This window comes from Gambusia affinis, linkage group LG08 (genome assembly GCF_019740435.1).
Source record: "Gambusia affinis linkage group LG08, SWU_Gaff_1.0, whole genome shotgun sequence".
Lineage (NCBI taxonomy): Eukaryota > Metazoa > Chordata > Actinopteri > Cyprinodontiformes > Poeciliidae > Gambusia > Gambusia affinis.
In genome coordinates, this window is record NC_057875.1 from 29,815,093 (window position 1) to 29,842,735 (window position 27,643).

Sequence of the window (27,643 nt, forward strand, 5' to 3'; positions counted from 1 at the left end):
AATAGGGTATGTGGGGTCAACTGGGATAAACTACATTTGAATCAAAATGTCATGTGACAATATATTTATTTCAGCTGGTCTTTAAATGGCACATGTAGCCCCATGCTTGAGATTTTCATTGCAGTTCATGAACAGCATAAAGGTCTGATTAGTAGTTAAACAGATTTTCATGTGGCTACCTGAATGCCTGAACTTGGCATTAAAGTTTACTATTTCAATTCAGTGCCCTATGTATAAGTGTATAGAGCTGCAGTGTCTTTAACTGTATAAAAATTTTACTTAGACTATTTCCTCAACTATTGAGTCTTCACTTCCATCTTGTATGGGATGGTTTCTGGTTAATAAAAGCAACTAGTCTAAGCAAGTCAAAGTAACACCGCTTTGTTATCGGCTGAAACTAAACAGCCACCATATTTATTGCTTTTTACTGCAGCTATAGTTTAAACAGTTAATTTAGGGTGGCTTGTTTGTTAGTTTAGTGGCCTTGTTCAATCCTTAAGTAGGTATTTCAGTCTTTAATTTTTCATTTACATTTTTTTTCAAATTACAAACTGGGGGCCTTATAGAAGATATTTATCTTTTTATGAATATTACTCTATTTAATTATAGCAGCCAATTTATATCAATTTATTTCACTTTCAATAAATTGACAGTTGTGCTGACTGAAGAGATCTTAAAAGAAAAGTCAATTCTGGTAAGATACCATTCGAAATCAAATTAAGGAAGTGCTATTTGAGTTTTAATAAATGCCATACCTCTTCACCTTTCTGATGATCTCTGTTGTATCGATGTCCAGCTGTCATTACTTTGGGCAGATTTTTTTTAACAACCCAACTGCGATTGCTGAGCACCAAACAACCAGTCAGACCAGTGTATCAATTCTCCCATCTGCCATTACTTAAAGGTTGTGACGCCAAAGGAGAACATTTAGAGAACACTCTGCTAATCTCCTAAGTTGTTTTTAGTTGATGCACATTGCACTCTCATCTCAAAGAAGGTAAAATTGAAGGCATGTGCAGAATTGTGGTCAGTCTGGGAAAGATAAGCCTTCAGTTTGAAGTTATTAAGCACACAATGTTTAGATTTTATTGGGACATTGTATTAATTTCCAATCATTTGAGTAGCCTAACCCAGATCTAGATCCTTAAAGTGTTCTCCCACTTGGTTTGTTTTCACTATATATGTAAATGAATAGGATGAGATAAATGAAAACACATGCAAGTTTTGATACATTTGTACAAGATGTGCATTAGAAAAACAAACAAATCCATATGTTCATCCCTACCATTTATGGAGTGTTGCTATATATATATATATATATATATATATATATATATATATATATATATATATATATATATATACGATTAGCTGAAAATCCATGAACACCTCCTCTAGAAATGTAACTGCCCAGTGCTTTAAGTGGAAAAAAAACTGATGTTGGTACTCTCCATAATGTCATACAAATATGGGACAGACATTAAAAAGAACAAAGCCAGGTCAAAATCAAATCCATATGGGGGAAATTCAAAGCGTCATGGAGCCACTTTTATTAACTTCAAGCCTCATGCCGTAAACGTAGACATGAAAAATAACATTGAAAAAAAGAAAGATATAAAATAAAGTAGTGTCGGGAAAAGGTGCAGGTACCCGCTGTGTGGTGGAAAATGTCTGAGTAAAATTTACGACAAAATCCGTGGATGTGTAGATCTTCTGTGAGTAATTTGGAGTCACGTTCCACAGAAAAATCTGTGAATACTGAACCACAACTGCAGCACCATGAATAGGCAGTGGTCTACTGGAAAGCTAAATGTTATTTTTGGTTCGATGTCATGTTTAAATATTTGTTTCAAAGGCAATTCAAACCGAATGACCATGGTAAACCTCTTAAGTTGTGAAGCGGGCACCTTTCATTTGTTATAAAGCAAAATGGTGCACATTAAGAGCGTTTGTTTAATCCTTAAATAAATACTGTTAGTTTTGCCTGTTCTTCTGGTCAGAGGCTAATGAATCATATTATGTAGGGCAAGTTTGTTTACAGAGACCTCACAATCAATTTTATTTATTTTTGGTGTGTTTGTATTTATTTTGGATATTTAAAATGTCTTCCAGTTCCAGTGTTAAATGTTCATTAGAAATTAGTTTATTGGTCTTTGACACAGTGTACTTGCATTATCGTGCCATTTTTATGCTATTAGGTAGGGCAGAGGTGTCAAACTCCAGTCTTCAAGGGCTCGTGTCCTGCAACATTTAGATGTGCCTCTTTTGCACCATTTCTGAATAGAATAATTAGGTCACCAATAAGGCTCTGAAGAACTGATCTACAGAAGGAGGAGTAATTTCATTCCAGTGTTTTGTACTTGTGTCACATTTAAAATCTGCAGGACAGTGGCCCTTAAGGACTGGACTTTGACACCTGTGATGTAGGGGATATAATTTCAAGGGGTGCGCAGGTTGATCGGTCCCTATTTCTTTAATTTTGCTTACATGCCGAAACTGATTATATCCAAGAATTTTTTCTACTACCGCATGCTCTGAGAGAGCTCTACGTTTCCCAATAGTCGGCCTATTGTTGTCAACTTTGCAACTTTTTTCTGTATTTAGACCAAAAACAAGTCAGTGTAGGCCAAAATCAGTCAGGCTTTTTAAATACCAGCGATCAGCCAGAAAACTGCAGTCGGTGCACCTCTACTTTCTTTTAATTACAGAAATAACAGTTAATCTTGTGTGCTGTCTCATGCAAGACAGAAAGCTGCTGCCATTAAAACATAATTTTGCTCGTTTTAATGGCAAAATTAAAACGTGCAAAATTTTGCGAGAGTGGGATGCAGTCTCATAAGACAGAGATGGAGACATTTAGAACCCACAACTTTTCTACTCTGTGCACAGTCCGGCAGGGGAGTGTGAGCTTTTACAAAGTTCTTCATGTGTGTGGTTTCTGAAACTGTTGGGACAACACCTGCAGTCTCCAACAATGACATTTGCCGCACTCCTCCTGATTTCCTTACCTGCTTTGCAGATTGTTGCAACTGCTTTTTTGTGCGCTCTGTGTCTGCTGGCAGAAGCACCTGTGCACCCGACTGTCTGCATATGAATGTTGGTAACAGAGTACAACCACAGGTCTTTGTCAAGCTTTCATCAAATTTGACGCTGACACTTTTGAGAATTTGCTTGAGTTCGCACAAGCTGAGTAAGCGGTGTGACTTGGTGTGCACACCCTCACGCTCAGTTCAATGCATGCGTCACATATACAAGGATCATGTAGGGACAGAAATAGCTCACTATGTTAGAAAGGCTAAGAAAAATCAATAACGTTAATTGTGAACACCAACAATTACTTTATGTCGTGATCTTCTTAAGGGGTTGTGCCGCCCTTCATAGATATTAGTAGGAAATGCTAGTCTCAAAGCGACAATGTTACCTTTTTATCACAATATATCACCTAGAAAAATTTGGCCTATCTGCGATGTCGAAATGTTTGATGCTTGTCAGTCTGAACTCTGAATAATGGCAAAAATATGAAACTCCATTTGCACCAATCTGTGTCTCCCTGTGTGTCCCTGATGTGTTAGCTGGGAACCTTCACAAAGCTGCCAGCTTCCTCCAGAGTAAAGTTATAAGATTCAACAAATAATGTGCACTGATATATTGATAGCTGAAATAAATGAGTTCACACTCCAGTAAAATCTGTCACACAGCCAGAGTTATACTGTGCGACTGATTTCACACGGTCTTTTCATCTCGCCCTTTGAGACAGGTGAAGGAAACGATTAAACAAGAGAATGACGCATGGTGACGTCATCATGGCGTTAGTCCAAGCTGTGAGGCTGGCTACAGGAATGCGGGCGTGATTGATAGCGGTCACCACGCTGCCGTCCTACCTTTTCACTGGATGTCAGGCCGCAGATTTATTTACTCCAGCTCTTGTCAGACGCAAGCTAGGCAGACTAGTTTACACCAACACGCTCAAAATGTAAATACATTCACAAACAGATATACAGCCAAACATACACAGTGGCGAAGACACAGGAATCTACACACAGATGTAGGCTCACGTGTTGGACTCTAGTCCACTTTTAGAAGCAACATTTAGAAGAAACTGAAGGTAAACTTGTTACATATCATTGAAAAATAAGAACTGCCCAGAAGTCGGTTAATCTCCCTCATCTCCTTTTTTCTAAATAAAATAGATTTTACAAAGAAAATTTGTACTCATTTAAAATCTAATTTGAAGATTAACAGAAGTATATACATTTATGGAGTGAGCTTTGTGTTTGTTTACAGTTTTAATTTTGAACTCATGTAGTTGTCGAGTTAGAGCATTTGAAAATAAGCTGGGACACTAATCCGTTTTAATGGAGCTTAATTGGCTGCCATTGGATCTTTATAAGTGAATCCTATTTTCTCTGGGAAGTGCTAAAACTTAAATTCCATTTAGGCCTATCACAATAGCAAATTTTGCGAAAAGTGTATGTAAATCTTACTTCACCCTTTAACTGAAGCCTACAGTGGGGAGAACAAGTATTTGATACACTGTTGATTTTTCAGGTTTTTCCACTTGCAAAGCTTGAAGAAGGCTGTAATTTTTATCATAGGTACTCTTCAACTGTGAGTGATGGAATTTAAAACAAAAATCCAGAAAAATACAATGTATGATTTTTAAATAATTAATTTCCATTTTATTGTGTGAAATAAGTATTTGATCATCTATCAACCAGTAAGAATTTTGGCTCTCACAGACATGTTAGTTCTTCTTTAAGAAGCCCTCCTGTTCTCCACTCATTACCTGTATTAACTGCACCTGTTTGAACTCGTTACCTGTATAAAAGACACCTGTCCACACACTCAATCAATCAGACTCCAGCATCTCCACAATGCCCAAGACCAGAGAGCTGTGTAAGGACATCAGGGATAAAATTGTAGACCTGCACAAGGCTGGGATGGGCTACAGGACAATAGGCAAGCAGCTTGGTGAGAAGGCAACAACAGTTGGTGCAATTTTTAGAAAATGGAAGAAATACAAAATAATGGAAAATCTCCCTCGGTCTGGGGCGCCATGCAGGATCTCACCTCGTGGAGCATCACTGATCTTGAGGAAGGTGAGGAATGAGCCCAGAAATACACGGCAGGACCTGGTCAATGACCTGAATAGAGCTGGGACCACAGTCTCAAAGAAAACAATCAGTAACACTCTACACCGTCAAGGATTAAAATCCTGCAGTGCACGCAAGGTGCACTTCCTCAAGCCAACGCATGTCAAAGCCCGTCTGATGTTTGCAAATGACCATCTGAATGATCCAGAGGAGGAATGGGAGAAGGTCATGTGGTCTGATGAGACAAAAATAGAACTTTTTGGTTTAAACTCCACTCGTCATGTTTGGAGGAAGAAGAATGATGAGTACAACCCCAAGAACACCATCCCAACCGTGAAGCATGGCGGTGGAAGCATCATTCTTTGGGGATGTTTTTCTGCAAAGGGGACAGGACAACTGCACCATATTGTGGGAAGGATGGATGGGGCCATGTATCGGGAGATTTTGGCCAACAACCTCCTTCCCTCAGTAAGAGCACTGAAGATGGGTCGTGGCTGGGTCTTCCAGCATGATAACGACCCAAAACACACAGCCAGGGCAACTAAAGAGTGGCTCCGTAGGAAACATCTTAAGGTCCTGGAGTGGCCTAGCCAGTCTCCAGACCTGAATCCAATAGAAAATCTTTGGAGGGAGCTTAAAGTCTGTGTGGCCCAGCGACAGCCCCGAAACCTGAAGGCTCTGGAGGAGATCTGTATGGAGGAGTGGGCCAAAATCCCTGCTGCAGTGTGTGCAAACCTGGTCAAGAACTACAGGAAACGTCTGATCTCTGTAATTGCAAACAAAGGTTTCTGTACCAAATATTAAGTTTCATTTTTCTGGTGTATCAAATACTTATTTCACACAATAAAATGGAAATTAATTATTTAAAAATCATACATTGTATTTTTCTGGATTTTTGTTTTAGATTCCATCACTCACAGTTGAAGAGTACCTATGATAAAAATTACAGTCTTCTTCAAGCTTTGCAAGTGGGAAAACCTGAAAAATCAACAGTGTATCAAATACTTGTTCTCCCCACTGTATGTCTGACTTTATTTATCTATTGGTTTCTATGTCACACTTGTTTATCTTAGCATTTCATCTGTTATTACAGTTTAGAGCAGGGGTGCTCAAATATTTTGAGACCAAGATCTACTTTTTCTGTCACCAGCCGGCTGAGATCTACCTCCTGAAAACTGCTTGTGCCCTGCAAGCCGAGCAGAGATTACGTTAAAAACATAACATTTCAGGTTTGATATTTATTTTGCGATTATTAACAAGCGCTCCCCTAAACACAGTGATGGTTTATTAGCTAATTTAAACTCCTGCTCTGCTCATCAGTCGATCTTTTTCTTTTTTAATTGAACCAAAATGCGCTGAATTGCTCAACACCTTATTGAAATAATAATTACTGAAATCATTAGCTTCAGCACGTTTTGTTTATTTATTTTTATTATTTAAAAAATGTACAAACATTTTGGATCTGTGAATATTTTGATAAGCGTGTCAGAAGAGGACGTGCTGGTTTCAGCCTCTTGGCAGCGTTCAGTTTGTCACCAACTGCCGAGATTGACTCAAAACCTCAAAACGACGTATTGAGCAGGCCTGGCTTGGAGGCATAGAATTAAAGGCTTAATTTAAAGCCCAATATGATGCCAATGGACAGGATTTTCTTTTTTTTGCCACTAGTTTGCTTTTGACCTAGTTTCTCTTTCTTAATCAATATATTGAATCTGTAATTTATATTTCCATCCATCCATTTTCTATTCACCCTTCGTCCCAAATGGGGTCGGGAGGGTTGCTGGTGCCTATGCCCAGCTAACGTTCCGGGCGAGAGGCGGGGTCACCCTGGACAGGTCACCAGTCTGTCACAGGGCAATACAGAAAACATACAGGACAAACAACCATTCACACACACACTCACACCTAGGGAGAATTTAGAGAGACCAATTAACCTTCAGTCATGTTTTTGGACTGTGGGAGGAAGCCGGAGAACCCGGAGAGAACCCACCATGCACAGGGAGAACATGCAAACTCCATGCAGAAAGACCCCGGGCCAGGAATCGAACCAAGGACCTTCTTGCTGCAAGGCAACAGCTCTATCAACTGCGCCACTGTGCAGCCCCTAATTTATATTTATAATTTATATTTGATTGAAATTCATTTTCTTCTCCACAGATTGTTGGACTGTGCTCATGGCCAGTTGTACTGCCTCTAGTAGTGAAGACAAAATAGCACATTGCGTCGAGCTTCTGCTGTCCAGGTCCGCAGATCCCAACATGGTGGACAGGTGAGGGGTAAAATTTGTTTAAATGTCAAAATATTTGGTAAATTTCAACACGGTACATACAGTTGTAACTCTTTTGAAGTTGGTTTAAATAAAGCCACTTCAGACCTCATACAGGAGAAAAAAAAGAGGTGCTGGATCAGATTTCCTTTGATGGTTTTTGTGATGTTTAGCTGCCATGTGGTAGCATTATGCACCACTGTACTGTATACAGTGTCTTTGTATCAGTGTGTATTGTTTGGAATGTCCTGTTATGGCATGCGCTTGCACAGGAGGCTCCCAGACAGACACGAACTCAGAGTGTAAAGAGTGGGCAGGGACGTTTTACAAACTGGCTTTTAATGTTTTTGCTCATTTGAGGGAACTAGGTCATTACAAAATCAAAATACATGACCTTGATGACAACATCAAGATTTGTCAGTTGTATATTACAGAATATACAATATATGTGTGACAGCATACAAGTTATAGAGAAAAGGCAAAAGGCTAAATGTTTTGGGTAGGCTGAGTGTTTAGGCCAGGGAATATTTCTAAAACGTTTTCAGTTTTTGGGACAGTCACAACTGGCCCGCAATAAATAAGCTGACATAGAGAAGACTGTCAGACTACTTGTTGTCACTCAGAATATTTTTTATTTTGATGTTAACACCACTTTTACTGGTTGTAATAGTATGAAACTTTAATATCATAACTGTGAGCGATGTTATCAATATCACAAATTAATACTGTGTGTTGCAAGTATTATTGGTTATTATAATAAGCTGTACTTATTACACCTTGACAGTTGGCATAAGGTTCTCATGACAAAACTTTGAAAAACAACCGTCCATTTGTTTTTACTCATTCAAAGGTCAAAACAAAGTTATATTGAACCCTCGCTGTAACGCGGTTCACTTTTCACAGTCTCGCTGCTTCGCAGAGTTTTTTGTGCAGTTTTTTTTTTTTTTTTTCACAGTTCATTGTGTTTTGTGTCCTGATTGGGTAAACAGTCTCCACGCTTCTTCTCGCCCTGAGTGCCAATAACGTTATGGTATTTATATATATATATATATATATATATATATATATATATATATATATATAAAACACAGCTTGGCAAATTTTGGCAAATGTTTTTGCCCAGAAGAAAAAAGAGCGACAACAACTACCGATAACTATGTTCTTCTCTCGAAAAAACACACCTGCACCACAGGCTTCAGAAGAAAAAGACAGTAGAGAGTGGAGTGAGGCCGCAGCATCACAGTCAGAGGCACAGTGAAATACACAAGTCACAACTTGTCCCAATTTGTCTTACTGTACTTCGTATTGATGACTAAAATGATTATTTTACTGTAGTTATTTGTAAGAAAGCGTTCTATTTGTTAAAAAAAAAAAAAACAACTTAGGCCTGAAAACAGTTTTGTTCTTTGGTTTCAATGTAGAGTATTTAATTATGCTGTATAATTGTAAAAAATAAAGGTAACTACTTCACGGATTTCGCCTATCACGGGTTCTTTTTGGAACCTAAGCCCAGCGAAAAACGAGGGTTCACTCTATTTGTTAGAGAAGTGAGGCTTTCCTAACCAGCCATACTTGTATAGTAATTTCCTTGTAATATTATGAATTTTGGAATTTGCCATATTAAGGGAAACCTACAAGAGGTGCTTCAACAACCATTATTCTCAAATGATCAATGTGTTTTTTAATTGTAGATATTTGAAGTTGTCTGGAAATTGGTGTTTAATTGGGGATGCACCAATATGAAAATTTTATATCCGACATTAATACTTCTGTTACATTATTCTTGTAGTATTATTCTTCCAGTTACACAGTGCAACAAACCGTATCAAATGCGTTGTGTACTTAGTCAGCCAGAGTTGAAGCACGCGGCCGCGCAGAGATCTGAAAATCTTGTCCCATTAACTCCAACAACCAGAAATGGAAAAGCTACTAAAGCCACATTAGCAGCTTTGAATAAAATCTTCCGTTTATTGTACATCTCTGCGCAGTGCAGCAAATTTAACTCATCATGCAGGGCTGGTCCAAAGCTATATGAAGCCTTGAGCAGAATTGGACTTGAGGGCCCCTTTTGTTGCTAAGAACATCAGCACCTCTAACAGGTTCTGTGTTAGATATTGTGAAATCTGGGAGAGGGGGAGTAGTTTAATTGGCCAACCTAAAAAGCAATAAGTTATAATTGCAGTTTGTATTTGTGAATAAAGCTCAAACTCATATTAAACTCATAGCATCAGATTGTTGCTATGGTAACAAAACAATCTAACTATGAAAATTGTTCTTTGAACTTTTACAAAATAAACTTGCAATTAAACCATTAAATCAAATTTAGCAGCATTGATCATCTCAATGAACAAATGTTGCATTTATGTATCTGTGGTCTGTGTTAAAATATTAACATTTATGGGGCCGCTGAAGCCCTGGGGGCCTGATGGAGCCGCTGACTTAATTTGGATTAAACAGAATTGCAAATAATTGATATTCATTTTAGTTGTATTTTTTGATTTGTTTTTAAGACTAGTTGTGGGTTTAAATATCTTTTCACTGGTGATGTTTTCCCGTAACATATAATTATCCAGTAATATTTTTACAATTCCTGTCAACTTAACATCTTTTAATACAAAAACATGGTGGACCTCCTCGGCGCCCCGACCACCGGGCTTAGCACGTTTTCTGGGGGAAACCCTGATTTGTATGTTTCCCTGTTAAAAGGACAGGGAAACATACATATGTCCCTGTCCTTTTAACATTTTTAAAAAATACCACATCACTGTTGCTGCTTGATTGCTTCTATTAAAATCCCCATAATTCAGTTCTGCATCACTATCACATGACCCAACGTTCCTCTACAGCCCCTTAAGAAACACAAACGACAAGAAGTTGAAAATAAACATTGGTTTTTAATAAATTGGACCAATAGCGATTTATTAAAAAATAACTAACAGTAACCAATGGCAATGTTAATGGGTGCATCCCTACCTGTAAACCTTCAACCAGATTGAGCTGCTAAAGTTGCTTCTCTAAAATTGTTGTTAATGTCTCTCCTCCTTTTCTTTGTACCAAAACATAAAGAACACAATAAACTATACAGAAAATTCCTAAAGATTTTCTAAAGATAATCACACTTCATTAATCAAGTGGGGGTTATTAATGCCTATTAATTCCTGATAAAAGCAGCAGCTTAATTTTTAGTCATGCCGCCATTCTTTTACTGTATATGAACGACCAAAGACAAATTTATGCATAACTCCTGTATCAATATTGATAAACTATAAAGTATTTTTATTATTGTTCTCGTTCTGGTGCATCTTAGGCTCGATACTTTGAATATCTGACAGGTCAACAAAGGGCATACCTTCCAAAACTAATGTAACTTAGTCCTAAACTGTCTTCTCTATTCTGCTATGACTAAATAATATATATAAGTTGGACTTGGTGTTTAATCAATCTTAAATGACATATCTGCTTCCCTGCTTCAAGAAGGACCTTAAGAGAGAGAGAGAGATCTTGTATGAGAAAATAAACCCAGACTATTTTTAAAGCACTTTTAATAGTACCATGTGTGAATTTTTGCTCTGTCACAAAGTGTTGCTGCAGCCCCCAGTGGCTTTCTTGTTTAGCTCTCCCTTATCCTCTGTTATTCTGTCACTGCCAGCGCAGCATTGCAACCAGAACTCACGCCACCTGAAACCCCTTGATGACGAACATAGACGCCCCTAGCATTAGGAAATTGATTAGTTCCTTTCCAGACAAAATATTTGAAGCAAAGTAATGAGCCACAGAAGGTTGCAGAAGAGAGAAGGAGGTGAGCGTCGGGGTTAGCAGTCCCTCAAATCCAAGATGAAGCTTAGCATGAGGTTTATGTGGGTACGACTCGCAGACCCCTTCCTCCTCCTCGCCCTCTTTTACGTCTGAATTTCAAACTAGTGATTAACACCAGCTGCTCATCCCCCTGCTTTAGTGTAAACCTGAGTACACTGTTGTTTTTCAAAGCTGAGAAATGCGGCCGCACAATGTGGGGTCCATTGCATTCATGTCTTCATCTTTTTTGTTTTTGCTTTCCTATCCGTCTTAACAGTATTTGTTTATTACAGGCTGAGTATGACTTGTTGGTGTAAGCAAAGACGTGATTACGGTTATTCAGAAATATTTGAGTGGGGCTTTCTGTTCAGCTCTGGTATTAGCATCTGTCGTTGTTGATTTCTTTGTATGCAGAGCAGCATCAGGACAACCTATTGCACCTGGCAGAGTGTAGCCATGTCAGAGAGGGCCATTAGCTGATGTTTCTGTAACAATGATGAAACTTTAAGTCACTTAAAATGAGGGGTGCACTGATAAATCAACCCCGATTTCCTTCATTTTGGAGATAGGTGATCAGCCGATATGTGAACCCAATCTTATCCATTGTACTTTTGAAAAACCCAGCCATCACAGCACAAAGTGCAATATGAAATTTCTGTCACATAACAGATGCTATTATGTGGCCTTTCAGAAAGCAAGCAGTTGGTCTGAGATGATCAACAAAGAAAAATCAGTTAATATATCAACAAAGAGTCATCCTAACAGCTTATACATGACTCAATGTTATCTTTCTGATTCAGACAGGAAGCAGCACACAAATAAAGACTTCCACAAGCTTCATCTGAAGTGCCAAAATCAGATCTCATTGACATAGACGCGTGATGAAAATTGCTTCATTTTGTTCTCAGAGAAGCATCCGCCTGACAAACTCAACACCAGTCGAACTATTTAGACACAGCTCTGTGAGAAGTGTTGCGAGATTGATCAGTAGTTTATTGTTTTATGTTGAAATACCCTCAGACAACAATGTTGATTTTTCTCTTCAACTAGTTTTGCGTCATATACTGTGAACTGGAGCAGAATTTCAAAAAAGAGTTCTACAATATTTTTCTAAGTACATGTTTGTCCAATTTTCCGTCTTTTCAAAGTAGTCCAGAAAAAAAGTCCCTGCAGTCCCTGTTTTCTCCGTGGTTAAAATTCAGTCCAAAAAGTTCTGTTTTGATTTCATCAGACCAGATAACGATAATTATGCTTGTCTGTTAGTCCCTAAGGTCTCTAGGAAATTCAAGCTACGCCTAAGTAACCATTAGGTTGTGGGTTACAGCTATGACTGAGGCCTTTTATTTCCTGATATTGTAAAATGAACTGGATGATCATAAATGGTGAATCATTAGCCAACTAATTTTATTTATCTAAATTCAAATCAGACTCATTAAATGATTAATTTGATGTGCAAAGATCTGTGTCTAAAAGGTAAATTTATTATTAGACAGGCTGAATTTTCTAGATTTTTGAAGAAAATGAAGACTAAATTTTAATATATTTGTTCTCAGAATCACAACATTAACATTGCAAGTGAAAATTACCTGAAAATTATATTACATCCAATCAGTAGTTATGTGTATGTATATATATGTGTATAGGTTTATGTCTGGTTGAACGATGCGTGTGCCCAGTTGATTTTTTTATTTATTTTTTTGTTCTTTTTTGGGGGGGATTTTATTGTAATCCATAGGAGAGTCCAGAAAATATTTGGGAACCACTGAGTTAGCCTTAGAGTAATTGCAGTCTTTCAGGTATGTAAAGACCCATGAATAGCAAGCATAATACCAAACTTTAAAAAGGTCTTCATTCATGTGGTGTTGCTTTTTTTGGGAACAAAGTTTGGACCTCAGCAGTTGCAATCTTGTTTCTTGTGGTCTGAGTTGCTTCAGACCACAAGAAACTCCACACAGGCTACCGTGCTCCTTTAATTAAGGAGTGGCTTTCGTCTGGCTGCTCTACAATCCATTCTTGATTGGTGGATTGCTGCAGAGATAGTTGTTCTTCTCTCTCCACAGGAGAATGCTTGAATTCTGACAGTGTCCACCGGGTTGTTGGTCATCTCCTTGACTGAGACCCTTCTCCCCATATTGCTTCATTTAGACCCAATTAAGTTGGAGAAACATCTCAAGGGTAATCAGTGGAAAAAGCTCAATTTGCATCTTTATTTCAGACTTTGTTTCAGACTTTGTTTTCATAAAAATCCCCTTAGATTATTTTGTAATGGGATTTTTTGGTTTTATATTTTTAATACATTTACAGAACACTCAAATCTTTTTTCACGCAATCATAATTGGGTATTTGTGTGTTGAATTTTGAGGAAAAAAGATTAATATAATTTGGAATAAAACTGTATCATAACATTTGACAACATTGAAATGCTGTGAAGACATTTTGGATGCTTTGTATCTTGCAGCAGAGAAATTCAGTAACAACAAAACAAAGTCCAAGCTCATACAATACAACAGGCCATAAAAAGTAAAGTCTATATAGCATTAAAATTGTAAGGATGATGGTGTTATTATCATTTATAGGCTACCTGTTGACTGTGTTTCTGAACTCTCATAAGTTATTTTCTGAAAACATTTCATGCTAATCACAATTCTCACTGGAACTACTTTTAGAATTAGTCATGTACTCTTGACAAAAATTATTTTATTAAGATCCCAAATAATAAACAAGATTTTTACAGCATAATCCATCATTTTAATGGGCCTGGTGAAAGTTTAGGGCAGCCTTTTTTCAAGTACAGTGAGTCATGTTCCTGGAAATCTTAGTTGATGAAATCCTGATTGGATGAGCGGCATTGGATAAGCAGTGTTAATGCTGAAATATCAGTCTATTGATTAGCTAAATGTTTGGAAACCTGACAGAGTTCACAGCCTGAAGGACAAGCTGAAACATAAAAGTGACTGAAATGGACAGCCTTGGAACGATCGAATACCAAAGAACACAGACGAAGAAATATGACACCATTTGCTTTGTTCGCAGAGGTTAAAGAGATAGTGACTGACAGTTTGGCAAAGAACCATGTTAATAAAAATGTTATGCATGCCATCGGCATTGTTGCAGTTGTTTGAGTTCACATAGAACATTAACTGATTTCTTGGAATCTGTCATCGGAGGACTTAACTCTGTTTTACTATCATGTCTTCAATGACCCTCAGACGCTCTTAAATTTTACACCTGTCTGCCAAACATGACCTATGTCTAACACAACTTTCCGGAAACAACCATCTGTTTTTCAAAACAGCAACTGTGTAATAATGACACGGAATTAATAAAGGTGAAAGCAATGTAAAACAAAAACTTTTATGCCCTCAAATGGAGTCTAGGATTGACATATAAATTTTTACATAAATACCTGTATGAAGTTACATGGTTCGAAGAAGACAGTATTTATTAGTAATCATCTTTTTAGCTTTCCTAGAGCAGAGAAAACTTATTTTTCTCAGAAAAGTCATTTATTTATATCCAAATCTTCTCTTGATGCAAATATGAAAAGTTCTGAAATTTAAACCTCTTTGAAACAATATATTTAAAATATCATTCATTGGTGAATTTCAGGTGTAACTATACATATTGGATCAAACAGCCTAGGTTTAGATCTATGTGGCAAATAAAGCCTTTTGGTCTGTTTTCCCCAAGTGTACAAGACTTTCAGTTCACTTAAAAAAATATTACTTTTACTTAAAAGATAATTAAATAGATGGAAAGAGAAATCTTGTAGCGTTAGTCAAAGAATCTGAGCTGTCATGGTTTGTATTCATGCAAATTATGAACAGCCTATATAAATTCCTTTTGATTTAGTAAGGCAGCTTCTTGCTTTGAGAGACAGCTTCCTTTGTTGCCTATAAACAACTCTCTGTAGGCATGAAGTGATGGATTGGCCCAAACTTTCCCACCTCTCAGGATTGATGTTTTTTCTCTCGCACCATGTTGTTTGAGCTGATAAGATAAGTGTATTGTAGCAAAGGTTATTTATCTACAGTACAGCTTTTGTTCTGGTGAAAAAAGGTGATGGTAAAATACCAGAAATCTTGTAAATATATCATATGAAACCATCTAATTGGCTTAACTAACATATTACTTTTGGTAACTTTAAGCCAGGGGTCACCAACCTTTTAGAGACTGGGAGCTTCTTCATGGGTACAGAGTAACATGAAGGGCTACTTGTTTGATACAAACATACATTTTCTTGGCTCAGCTTTCATAACATATATATATATGATTACATGCTGCCTGATCATTTTACTGTTAGGGACTACTGACAATAGTTATCAGTAATAATTTACCATGGCAGATATGGTTAATTACTATTATGTGATCAGAAGTTCTTAGTTCAGAGTTTTAAGTTTGATTCCCTTTTGGAGATTTTCTGTCTGACTCTAAATTGCCCACAAGAGACTGAGAGTCTGGATTGTTGCAGTAATGCCTTGAAATTTCCCTTTAAATAAAATAAGAAAAGAAAAGTTATTGTATGTTTTATTATCTAATCCGTTTTACTATTTGCAAAATTGTGGAGAAAAGAAGATATTTTGTACTGTGTAAAATATCAAAAAATATTGTATACACAGCTGTGTCAGTCTGTGAGGGTGAAGTACGCCAACGCCTAAATCTTATTGGTCAGTTTGCTTTTCTTTATTTCACGGCTTGGCGTTTTTCTGTACCTCCCGTTGTTCTAAGATCCCGCCTGAGCTTTTTACAGTGCGCGGTTCTGGTGAGTCGCTGGTTCATTAGCTTTTTTTGTGGTTTTGCGAACTGAAAAACTGATGGGTCACCTGTTGGCTGACACCAGCAGATGTCGAAAAAAAAATGTCAGACAAATCGGAGAGAGGCACAAGACTATCACTGCACCTGACTTGAAAGAGCACAACTACCTCTCCAATGTGCAAAAATCAGCACAAATCTAAACCACAAAAGCAGCTGACTTTTTATTTTTATTTTACAAGCGATGCTAAATAATAACGACATGGAAGCGAAGCCTACCCATGTGGTTCACGGAAAGAAGGGTGTTTGATTGCAAGTTCAGGTGGTGTCAGACGTCCAGAGGACAAGAAGATGAAGCAACAATATTTGCTTAATTTCTACTATTTTTGCTAGTTTAAATTTGACTAGATTAAATTGTTTAATCCACAGTCTTAGCACGACGCTCGGGAAGAGCGGCAGATGTCAGCTGCCCTTTGACCCCCAGAGACTCACACGAATGTGCGCTACGTACAAGATGTTTTGGCACAAAAGATCTTTTTTTCCTCTACAATTTTGTTAATAGTAAGGAGGGTTAAATAATAAAAATTCCATTAAATTATTGTTTTCTTTATTTGCTTAAAGGAAAATCTCAATGTACGCAGAGTGTGTACAGCTGCAGGCGCTGCTGCCCTCCGATAATATCTGTGTCTGCGCAGGTCTGAACTGCTGTAGGAAAGAGTTTTCCACATAAAGCAATTTATTTTAAATGTTTTCATAATTTGCTTTTTTAAAATTTTAAATATAAACAAATGCTATTGCTTCAATGTAAAAACATTTAAATAAATATTTTTTAGGCTGGGCTCCCTAATGACAATGGCTATTTTTAGAACTTGCTCTGCGGGCGACTGACAAGGTCCCCTCAGGCGACCAGGTGCCCGCAGGCCCATGTTGGTGACCCCTGCTTTAAGCCATAAAGCATTAAGCATTGCTCTGCTTATCATTTATTGGAAGTCTTATCTGTAAGTCTAGTTCTGCTATTTTTGATGAATTGTCATTTGCAGATAATGATGGATAAGGATCTGCAATAACGGCAGAATCGCACATCATTGTCTGAAATGTATCACTGGATCCCTTCAACATGATTCCCCCATGTCATTAACTCATATTATGAAAACATCTCATACTTGGTAAAGTAGTGTACACTACCTCTGTACCTGTAATTATACAGCAGATCATGCAACATCTGATTGAATTATGAGCTTTTAGAAGTTGATGAATAGATAGATTACATCGACACAGAGCTGTAGAGAAACATGACAGCAGCAGCTCGACCGCTGTGTGATACATGAGTTGGCCTAACTTTTGCAGAGCTGTACCACCCACCACCTTTTAATCTGAGAAACCTAGTAGAAGTAGGAGTGCACCAATTTCAGTTTTCCGACTGATCACCGATGTTTAAAAAGCGTACAATACTGATTCTGATCTTTTGTCTAAGTTGCTAAATATATAAGTTGGCAACAGTGGCAGATTGTTCTTAACCGCGCACATGCAGATGTGATCTGGTGGCCATGCCTGTCGGTCAAACTTCTCTCACAGCAGAGCAAAGAGGGACAGTGGCTGATTTTCACACCTTTGTAGAGGCAGGTAAGATTTTTTCTAATGTAAGTATAATGTAGGTCAATTGCCTATCTCCCAAAATCAGGGCCAATTTATCGGTGGATCTCTACGTACACCTCATCTTTAAGCTAAACCGCAGTAAGCCTACATTTAGCATCTAACCATCCTGTCTAAAAGTAGATTGATAGTTGGTGTCTAATTGTTGAGCAAATTTCTGTGCATGGGCCAAGATATTGTTTTCAAAGTTGATTAAAAATCAATACTCTGTTCAGATTTGTGATTCGTTGGCAGTCTAAGCTCTGGTTCGAGTTCCAAAAGCAATAAATGTATTCCACAGGTAGTATGCGAATAACAGAGACAAGCCTTACTGAAAATATGACCTTAGTTGCAGTGTTTAATTATGTTTAATTCTAGTCCTTTTATTCTTCCACTTCCACTTTGACAACCAGATGTCTTCGTCCTGATAATTTCTCTGTTCTCTCACCAGAATTGTGATTGTGACCGATAAATGATTCTTTGCTGTTTGCCACAAGTTACAAAACTCAGAAATTGTGTTTTACAACAAAAAAAAAGATTTACCTTTGTGATGCCACTCCAGTAGCAGTGTCTAGTGTTCACTCTGGTCAGAATGGGAGTCGGTGGGATTTCCATGGAGTTGAGATTTGATGCAGTAGGATGATTTTCTGACATGGACAATTTTATAATCAACTAATAATTGTCTTTCTCTGAGTACAGCGTGTACAGGCAGATTCACTTCCAGTTCACTCACTGTAGCTAATGTCCCTCAAGGGTCAGTTGCATGACCGTCCAAAGATCACCTAGTCTGTCAGTTCAAATATTAAAATTTTCTTGATAATGTTCTTTTTCTTTTGCAACTAATGATTAAATTTCGGTGTGAAAAAGCTGCAACAAAAACTGAGTTTTTTCTTTAGAATGGTGTCCTGTTTGTGTTTTGAGCCCAAATTAAACCTTGTTTCTGTTACATTCCTGTCTGTCATGAATTTTGATTATATGATTTACTTTGATGCTTTCAATCAAAGCATATAGCTATTTATAGCTTAGATTCCTTACAAGTTTTAAGATGAGGGTTTTAAGGTTATTTTCAGTTACCTACCTTCATATTGTGGGACTTAAATTCCTCAGAAAAACTCTGATGGTTCAGATCTAAGGTTCCAGGATGTCCTCTTGTTGTTTGTATCTAAGATCTGAAAAGAATTAGGAAAAAATTGCATTTAAATTTGCTGCTCATAATTTCTGGAACCAAGTATAAAAAAACTCTAAAATTAAGGCCTACTTGTCATTGAACATTTTAAAAAGCTTCTCTGTAACTTGTGAACTGAAACATGTGATTGTAAATGTTTTGTCCAGCTGGTTTTTAATGAAAATACTTTTAGCTGTGAAACTGTAAATTAACATTACAGAAAAATTGCCTAAATATTCCGAGAGCTTGCAGTTTTTTAATAAAAACAGGAGCTGGACCTGATCACCCTTCATTATTTTGTGTATGCTGCCCTCTTGTGGTTTTCCTGCACTGGTTTCATTTTGAACGTTTTTCTTTTAAATTTCTGTTAGTACCGTCATCTGTCTCTAGCAGATGAAAATGGTGGTTTTCACATAACATGACACTTTTTGTCTTCTTTCACCCTTGTCTCCTACTAAATTAGCTTCCTGTTTTTAAGGTCTCAAATGACATGCCTAATGTTGGCAGCCAGAGATGGCCTCTGTAAGGTGATAAACCTACTGGTGTCCCATGGGGCAGAAATCAACGTCCAGGACAGTAAAGGATACACAGTTTGTCACTTTTATCCCTTTTATGACAGATTTCTACTAAAAACTTGTACACTGCTTAACCTGTAGCCAATATGGACATTGTAGTATAACTGTTCTCAAAGTGATTTAACTCTGATTGATGGTGTTGTGTTCTGCAAGGCCTTGTCCATAGCAGTTCAGTATGGCAAAGAACAGGCAGTGTTAAAGCTCCTCCAGCTGGGAGCTGACAAAACCATAAGGACAAAGACTGGTGAAAGCCCTGCTGATCTAGCTGAGATGTTCAGACACACCCAGGTAATGTCTTACATTTTGTACCGTATGTTTAAGTTGTTTAAATCTTGGATTTGAAATGTTCATGGCTACTGTTTGCCAATGCTTTGTTAGATGTTTAATATCTATTTCCACAGATAGGCCGGATTTTAAATTCATCCTCCAAACTCTCTGCTGTCTCAGCCTGCTCTTCGTCTGTGGAAGAGAGACTAGCTAAGCTGTTTAAAACAAACTCTGTTCTTTCTTCTGCGGAAAGGTAAGATCTGTGACTGAAGGCCATGTCATTTGTTATTAGTATTTAGTGTAGCTGGTAAAAGTGCTATCATTATTTTAATATAAATGTGTGGCTTGTGGTAATTGAAAATGACTACTTGGATGCAAGATCATGCTTGAAAATTGTGAATGCATGATAATGTAAAGTAATGTAATGTATTTTCCCTTTTGGATAGACTTTTAATGTTCTCGATGCACTGGCTGTGTATTTTTTGTGGCTCAGGTGCTTAAAGCCTCCAGACTTATGGAGATACAGTGATAAAGAAAGGAGCCTGGAAAATGTGGGTTAAAGCAGCTTAATGTCACTTTTAGAAATAAAATTATTTTACGTATTTGCTAAAACTGTCACTGTGTTGTGACAGTATAATTTGAAGCACATCTGTGAAAAAAAATCAAGCTCTTCTGCTTCCTCCCTGTGATCCTGCACTGCTCCTAGTCAGAAACATCCAATCAGAGGAAGAGGACCTTCGGGCTATCAATCACCTCTTATGAATGCTCAAACTAGTTAGCATTTCTGTAACTGTAAATCAAATTCAGAATTTCAGATCTCAATTTTTCCAGTCAGGACATAGTGACAGTTTAAACAAATATGTAAAATATTTTTTTAAATAAAAGATACTTACTGCAATTTTTTTGATAATTCAATCATTTGAAGCAGGTGTTGGAATAGGGACACATCTTAAACTTTCATCATGAACCTGACCACCTCAGTTGCATTTATTAAGACATATTTTCCACTGAATATCTCACATTTCTGTTGCCACTTGTACAATTTGTTATTCATTATTTTTTTAGGGTTTTTTCCATGTAGCTAAATCTAAACTACTGTAGAGTTTGGGTTATACAAAGTTAAGTATCCAGGATAATGTCATAGAAAACACAACAAATCCAGTCAAATTTTCTTCCTGACTCCCAGTCTTGCATTTCAAACAGCGTTTCTCTACATCAGTTCTCCAAACTGCTTTCAGGGTAAAACTCCTCTTTCCCCACACCGCCTCCTATTGGAGTTTTGATGTGCCGCTGCCTGTGTGGCAGATGTTCTTGATCCATTGTAACCACCAGACATAAACAATAATAAATCTCCTCCATGGTTGTTTAGTCCACTCTGGCTTTGCTGCCAGAAACTCTGCATTATATTTACCCATGTTTGGCATGTAGCATTCCTGTTTGTTATCGTTTTAGCTTCAGTCTTCCACTCATGTTGAGGACAAACATAAAAAGACATTAAATATAACTGAGATATTTTACATACAATTATTGGCAAATCTTGATCAACTTGCTCTACTGAAAATAGTTCTTCCTAGCCTTCACCAATAACCATTTGTTATTAAAATCAATAGCAGATGTTGAGCAACAGGGTATAGCTGGAAAACAGGGGTTTGACAACTTTAGATGGACAGAATGATTTTGAGTGCACATTTTAAACTACTGTGACCCGTTTGTGGACGAACACCCTAAAGGTTTGACCCACAGCATACAGTTTAAAAGTCAGTTATCTCTGATACTGAAAAAATGCATGTAAAGTTCTAAAAAGTTACAAAAAAAAAATCTTAAAATGTTCTTAAGTCTTCTGGCATTTAGCTGACCTAATCAAGAAAAGTTTGGTCTGATTTCAGACTGTGATAAAACAAAAAAATGTCTGTGTCTTTGTATTCCTTGTAAATATCTGGTTTCAACTGTATAAACATCAGTCTCTCTGTGTTCATCAAAGAATCCAGACACTTGTGTTAACACTGAGATTTCTGGCTGCCAACATTTCTAAATCCAGCATGTTTCATGACCAGAAGAGAATGACTTGCTGCACCATCTTCTGCCCTCCAGGCACCTGCTGATGTTTGCCATAAGTCACTTTGTTTCTTGGTCATTCAGAATGCCTAAGATGCTTATGCATTGACTTCTGTGGTAGATGACATTTTTTATGGTGAACTTGACATACCAAAAATGCTCTATCTTGTTGCAACAACCTGAAAACACAGCAGCTCAAAGCCTCATTATAAATTAAAGTTTTTGATCTTCGTCCAACTTTTATGCATCATCTTACTTAATTTTTGAAAACCTCCTTGAGGCTAAAAATATCTGACTTTGAGTCTTCTTCCACTCTGAAGAGTGTTGTTTGGATGATCTGTACCCAAAATAAAATCCAGTTAATGAAGTTTGCGATATTTCCTTGCCCAATTATTGCCTGTTCTTTTAAATAAATCACAACTTTATGATATTATTTCCAAAATATTTTGACTTTGTAAGAAAGTTGTTTATGAGCCAAGATCTGTTTTCTGTACTACTCAGTTCAACAAAGTTTGATGAACTTGAACTTCTCCTGCATGGCCTTAATCTGGGGTACCTCAATGACATTATGGCTGTAAGTACCACACACTGCGACGAGATTGTGGTGTGACGCACAACATTTCTGCTTCAGTACAAGCAAAAATTCAGAAATTGTTTTTTACTTATTAAACTTTAGACCTCAATAGGTGTAAGTAGCTTTTTGCAGCTTTAGGAAAATGCATGAAACACATCTGCTGCAGAAACAGCTGTTAGGTTGTATTTGGTAAATTAGCTTTTTTCTGCCTTTTCTGATACACATGAGCACAGGAAAACGACATCACCTGGAGTTACCTGTTGACCATGGAGAAGGAGGACTTTGAAAAGGTAGTGGATAACATGAGGAACAATATTTTGTGCACAAGTTTAAACTTAAAAAAATACATGTTAAACCTTTTAGTTGCGTTTAACGTGCACAGAATCCACTAAAAGACATCTTTACGTTTTTTTTTTCCATTTGTCAGATTGGCATTACCAACCCAGTGGACCAGCAGAAGGTGTTGAGCGCTGTGCAGCAGATGCACCTGGACAAAGTAGACCTAGACAAGATCCAACTGGGAACTGGAGAGAATGGGTAGGATATGGGCAATATGTGGAATGTTTAAAACGTATATTATAGTTTCAGAACAATTGTTCTCTGCTTCTGGAATACTTGCACTAAATTCTAAAATACTTAGTTCCATCTAATGCAACAATATGACTACATAGTTAAAGAAGTCTGGTGGGCATACTGAATTTATAGAATTGTTATAAGAAGATTAGTTTTTTTGCTGAAGGCTTTGAATCAAATTTAATGTGATGTTTCTAAAATAATCAAATGTTTTATTGTTTTTATTTTTATTGCATGTTGTCTGCAGGCAGTTGTGTACTACTTTTATTTATCTTATGTGAGGCTTCCCAGCTTATGAAATTTTTTGTCTGAGTTTCTAAACTAACAAAGAGAAAAAGATTTAAAATGTGCTACTGTTACTTTTTTGTCATTTTGTCTAGGGAATTTACCTTAATTACTTAAAGAAAAGACTCTAAAGCTGCTAAAATATTTATATTTAAAAACATTAGTTTGCACTTCATAACTTTTAGTCAAAGTTATTAGGAGCCATTGTTGGAAGTCCAAAGAGCCAGTTGTGCCTCTGGAGCCGCAGGTTGCAAACCCCCATCTTACACCATCCTGCACATTAATCTAGGCTCAGCCTCCCCAAAGCTACCTGTCTGTCCTCCACTGGAGGTCATCCATTCCCACCAATGAGCATTTCACCATGATGGCACTGCACCTCCCTCTCCAATGTCTACAGCCTAACAAAGCCATGCTCTAATGGTTTAAACAGCACTCTAATGATGTGTGAAGTGAGGGCTGATGGGTAACTGAAACAAGAAAGGAAGCTACAGCAGCTGAGACTGGAAGTTGGTCATAGTAAAGAGTTTGGTCAAGAACATACCATCTTTTGTAACATTTCAAGTTTGTTTTGGCCATATTTGTATTTGTCTTGAAATATGTAAAAAAAATAACTTAAAAACAAACAAGTGACTGCATAGTTCTGCAACCCAGAGTTGTTAAAGCTCTAGCTCAAGTTCTCCACCATGTTGAGCCTCATGAAGAGGAAGCCTCCCCGGAGGCCTGGATTTGAGGTCCCCAGCTCTAGCACCAGTTAAGCAATAGAGCTGGTTTAGAGGACAAGCCCTCTTCGGCCCATCATCACTCTGTGTCCTTAGATAAACTAACAGCAGGAAAAAGGGAGGTGTGGGTGCTGCAGAGGTTGGCTGACACTGTTTACTGGCCCCTCTGACAGAGTGTTAGGAGGGCTGGGATGGCTGCCTGCTCTGTGCCCTTAGCCAGGGAAATGTACCATTAAGATAAGAACTATCTACATCCCACAGTTCTAGGCGATGGGAAGAGACACGCAGAAGGTTGATGAATATAAAAAAGCGAATCATTTAGCGTGGCTCTTTTCAGGGAGGGAGGATAAAATAGATGAACATCGAGTAGAAAAGGTTTGGCCACCTGCTCAGATTTCTGTAGAGTTTATTGAAGAGGAGTTCCAGAAAATGACTTGGACAATGTGAGCTCAGAGCTGCTCCAAACTATCAATCTGTCTGCGCTGTCATAGCTGAGCAGCTTTTGCACACTATGATTTGTTTCTTAATGTAGACGTAATTTGGAAAGTTCATGTTAAAAAAGATAACCTTTTAAAGAATTGTTCGTATTTTATATCCTGGTTGTTTATAAAAATGAAGCAGCAACTTATCTCAGTTAGATTTTTACCAACCACCGTATAGGATGACGTTATGTGACATCCTATATTATGAAGTATAGGATGTATCAATTATTAAATTCATCTTCAACTTGCATGTACTGTATCTACAGTAATGAAAAACATAAAATGCAACTTAATTAAGTTTAAGTTAAAAAATTGACTTGAAAAGCTTACTTTTTTTAATATCAGTTGTAATATTTTATTTTCAGTTTTGGGATGATTAAGCTATGATGTTGGCTTTTCTTAAGAAGTGTTGAAAGACTGTTAAATATAAAAGGAAAACTTGGTACAATCTTTAAATAATTTCTGTCTGTTTTTCTAAATTATGTCTTCTGCTTAGAAACATTAAGAAATTTTATTGGATGATAAATTAGCCCAGAAATGTTTACGATACATGATAATATTGTCACTTTGAAACCGTTTCCAACTAATACAATTATAATAGCCTAATACAGAAAGTTCGCCTCTCAAAGACTTATAAACTTACATTTTGTACAGATTACTCCAAATTGAAACTGGGAGACATTTTAAATATCCAAAATACAACACCATTAACCAAAAACGATAAATGACATGGATTATAAAATATTTGTGAAAAAAACTACCCTTCATAAAATATCAATGATCAGAATGGACCTTATTAAGCTTATTTTAATTTACCATGTGATTAATTGCTTTTTGCAACAGGCTTATTATTCCTGTTAAGTTTTTATTTTTTTCCAGGTGTGAAGATCTGCAAAACTTCCTCCTAAGTGTGCGTCATCAGTGCTGCTACCTGACGGAGATGCTTCAGGATGTCATCAGCCGTTTCCCCCGTCAGGCCTCTCAGGTACACCTTACCTGTACTGGTTTCCTTATTGGGAGCTATGGGGGTCCACAGAAATCCCAGTTCATTTCCTAGCTTGGTTTTAAAGCCACGTCATAAACTGTTCAGAATGTTTCAGTCAAAAGAAACAAAACTGTATCATGTTTGTTTGTTTTGTTCTTCTGACAGTTACATTTTTATCAACGTGTTCCAGCAATAGAAACTATACAGCTGGCTGGTTTTATTTAGTCATTACAACCCAGAACTTTGCTTTGGACCACAGTTATTAATCTCTCAACACTTGAAATGGTGCCAAGCAGCACATTTAAGTGATAACTGGTCCCTTATACTCTGATTTGTTTGGGCGCCACTTTTTAAAGTTACAGGACAGAATGTAGAACTCTCTTTAGTCCTTTATATAGACGTTCTTTATGTGTCTAGTTAGAAAATAAGGCTGTTTTTATTTGCTGTGTGTGTACCGAACCAGAAAGTGACCGAAGCAAACATATGACATAAATTCATGTATCATTATTGATACTGTCATTAGAAATGCAAAAGTTTGACATTGCTATTTGGTAACGGAATAATAAAAAATCATCAAATTCAGTAGATACATTTATTCATGCTGCATCAGTTTTTACACCACAATACTGTTACATCAGATACTCCAGCCACATAGAAGTAATTTAATCCAGCCAAAAATGAGCATTGAGATCATATTTGACATGGCGGTTCAACATCATTCTGTCTCATGTTTCTCACTGTCAATGTCTGTCTAAGTTGCAATCTTAACGTGTTGGTAAGAATGACGTTTTTTTCGGTCGTCCAAGCAGCTGGTCATCTCTCTGGACCCGAAGAAGGAAGCACAGACTGTCTGCAGGCAGCTGGTTGTCCAAACTAAAGACCTGCAGAAGGAAGTCAGCTGCCTTCACAATCTGCTTTGCCAGGTCAGCATACACATACATTAACACACTTTTACATTGTATAGCTAATACTTTGAATTTGAGAACAGATAATAAAAAATGATAATCAGATTCTGAATTAATTACCAAACAAAAATGAGATGGAAAAGCTGCATGTCCAACACTACGTTCACGTTTGGTTCTTCTTCCTTGTCACCAGGGATTGACCATAAAATAGTACGCTGCCACCTGAGTATGTAGAGCAGGATCACTGATGCTATTGTTTATTTCCTAAAATGTATTCTTTATGCGCTATTGAAAAAGCCTATTTTGTGTAGAAATTGTAGTATTGCTATTTGTGTTGCCTTAGTTCTACTTATACCGACCCATCACTCCACGCACATACAAAGCACAGGGGGAAATTCATTAGGAAATGTTTAAGGTTTCTTATAACTATACCATCTTTGCTCCTTGAAGTGCACCCATTGCAGATTTTTGACCAATCCCTAATATTTAAAATAAAAAGCCTGATTCTGATTTTGGCAGGTACAGTTTTTGTTTTTTGTCTGAATGTTGCTAATTACTGCCATTGTGGCGTGTATAAAGGAGGGTGCAGAGGGGGGAGTACAGGAGCCTGGTGAAGGATTTCAGGGCATGGTGCCACAGGAATAAACTCAAACTGAACATCTCTAAAACAAAAGAGATGGTTCTTGACTTCCATAGGGTGCCCCTCTTTCCTCAGCCTATCACCATTATAGAGGTGGAGGTGGTCAGCACATACAAATACTTGGGCCTACAACTAGACAATAAGCTGAACTGGTTTTCCAATATAGATAATGTGTACAAGAAAGCACAGAGCAGAATGTACTTTTTGAGGAGATTGGCCTCTTTCAATGTGTGCTCTAAGCTCCTGTACATGTTTTATAAGTCTGTTGTGTCTACTGTTATATTCTATGCAATCGTTTGTTGGGGGGGCAACGCAAGGAAGAGAGACACACCCAGACTGAACCGCCTCATCTGCAGAGCTGGCTCCGTGGTCGGTGTGAGCCTGGAGTCTGTGGAGACGGTGGTGGAACAAAGGACACTGTCTAAACTCAGTTTAGTCCTGGAGAACACCAGCCATCCCCTGTACACTGTCTCCAACCAGAGGAGCTCCTTTAGTGACAGGTTCCTCTCATTGGGTTGATCAACTGAGAGGATTAAAAATTCCTTTGTCCCACGGGACATTAGGCTTTATAATGCTGCTATTTGTAGGAGGGTTAAGGGAGGGAGACGGGGTAACTAGTATTTTAACATATTTAAGCACTTTTATTTGACCTCTTTTAGTGGTAATGTATTTATTATATTCTTGTACCTTTTATGAATATCTCCAGCTGTACGATTATAATGATGTGTGGATGTGAATTAATGTGTGAGCAACAGATAACCTCAGTTTCCCTACGGGATTAATAAAGTTTAACCTAGCCTAAATATCAGAGGTCACCCTAGAGTTTTTTGTTGTCCGTCATCTTGATTGACAACATTAAAAAAATCTGTCATGTACTATT

The 27,643-nt window shown here is 37.5% G+C and overlaps 1 protein-coding gene across 3 annotated transcripts in view; it reads left to right on the forward strand.

Annotated features, from left to right (window-relative positions):
* asz1 (ankyrin repeat, SAM and basic leucine zipper domain containing 1) overlaps nucleotides 1–27,643 on the forward strand; it is a 38,535-nt gene that overhangs the window by 4,039 nt on the left and 6,853 nt on the right. For all 3 annotated transcript variants that reach the window (XM_044125737.1, XM_044125740.1, XM_044125738.1), the window contains 9 exons: nucleotides 7,251–7,362; nucleotides 19,182–19,293; nucleotides 19,432–19,566; nucleotides 19,680–19,798; nucleotides 22,102–22,174; nucleotides 22,408–22,464; nucleotides 22,602–22,711; nucleotides 25,113–25,218; nucleotides 26,028–26,141. In XM_044125737.1, the coding sequence (XP_043981672.1) occupies nucleotides 7,251–7,362; nucleotides 19,182–19,293; nucleotides 19,432–19,566; nucleotides 19,680–19,798; nucleotides 22,102–22,174; nucleotides 22,408–22,464; nucleotides 22,602–22,711; nucleotides 25,113–25,218; nucleotides 26,028–26,141 (938 nt within the window). The remainder of the gene's footprint in view (nucleotides 1–7,250; nucleotides 7,363–19,181; nucleotides 19,294–19,431; nucleotides 19,567–19,679; nucleotides 19,799–22,101; nucleotides 22,175–22,407; nucleotides 22,465–22,601; nucleotides 22,712–25,112; nucleotides 25,219–26,027; nucleotides 26,142–27,643) is intronic.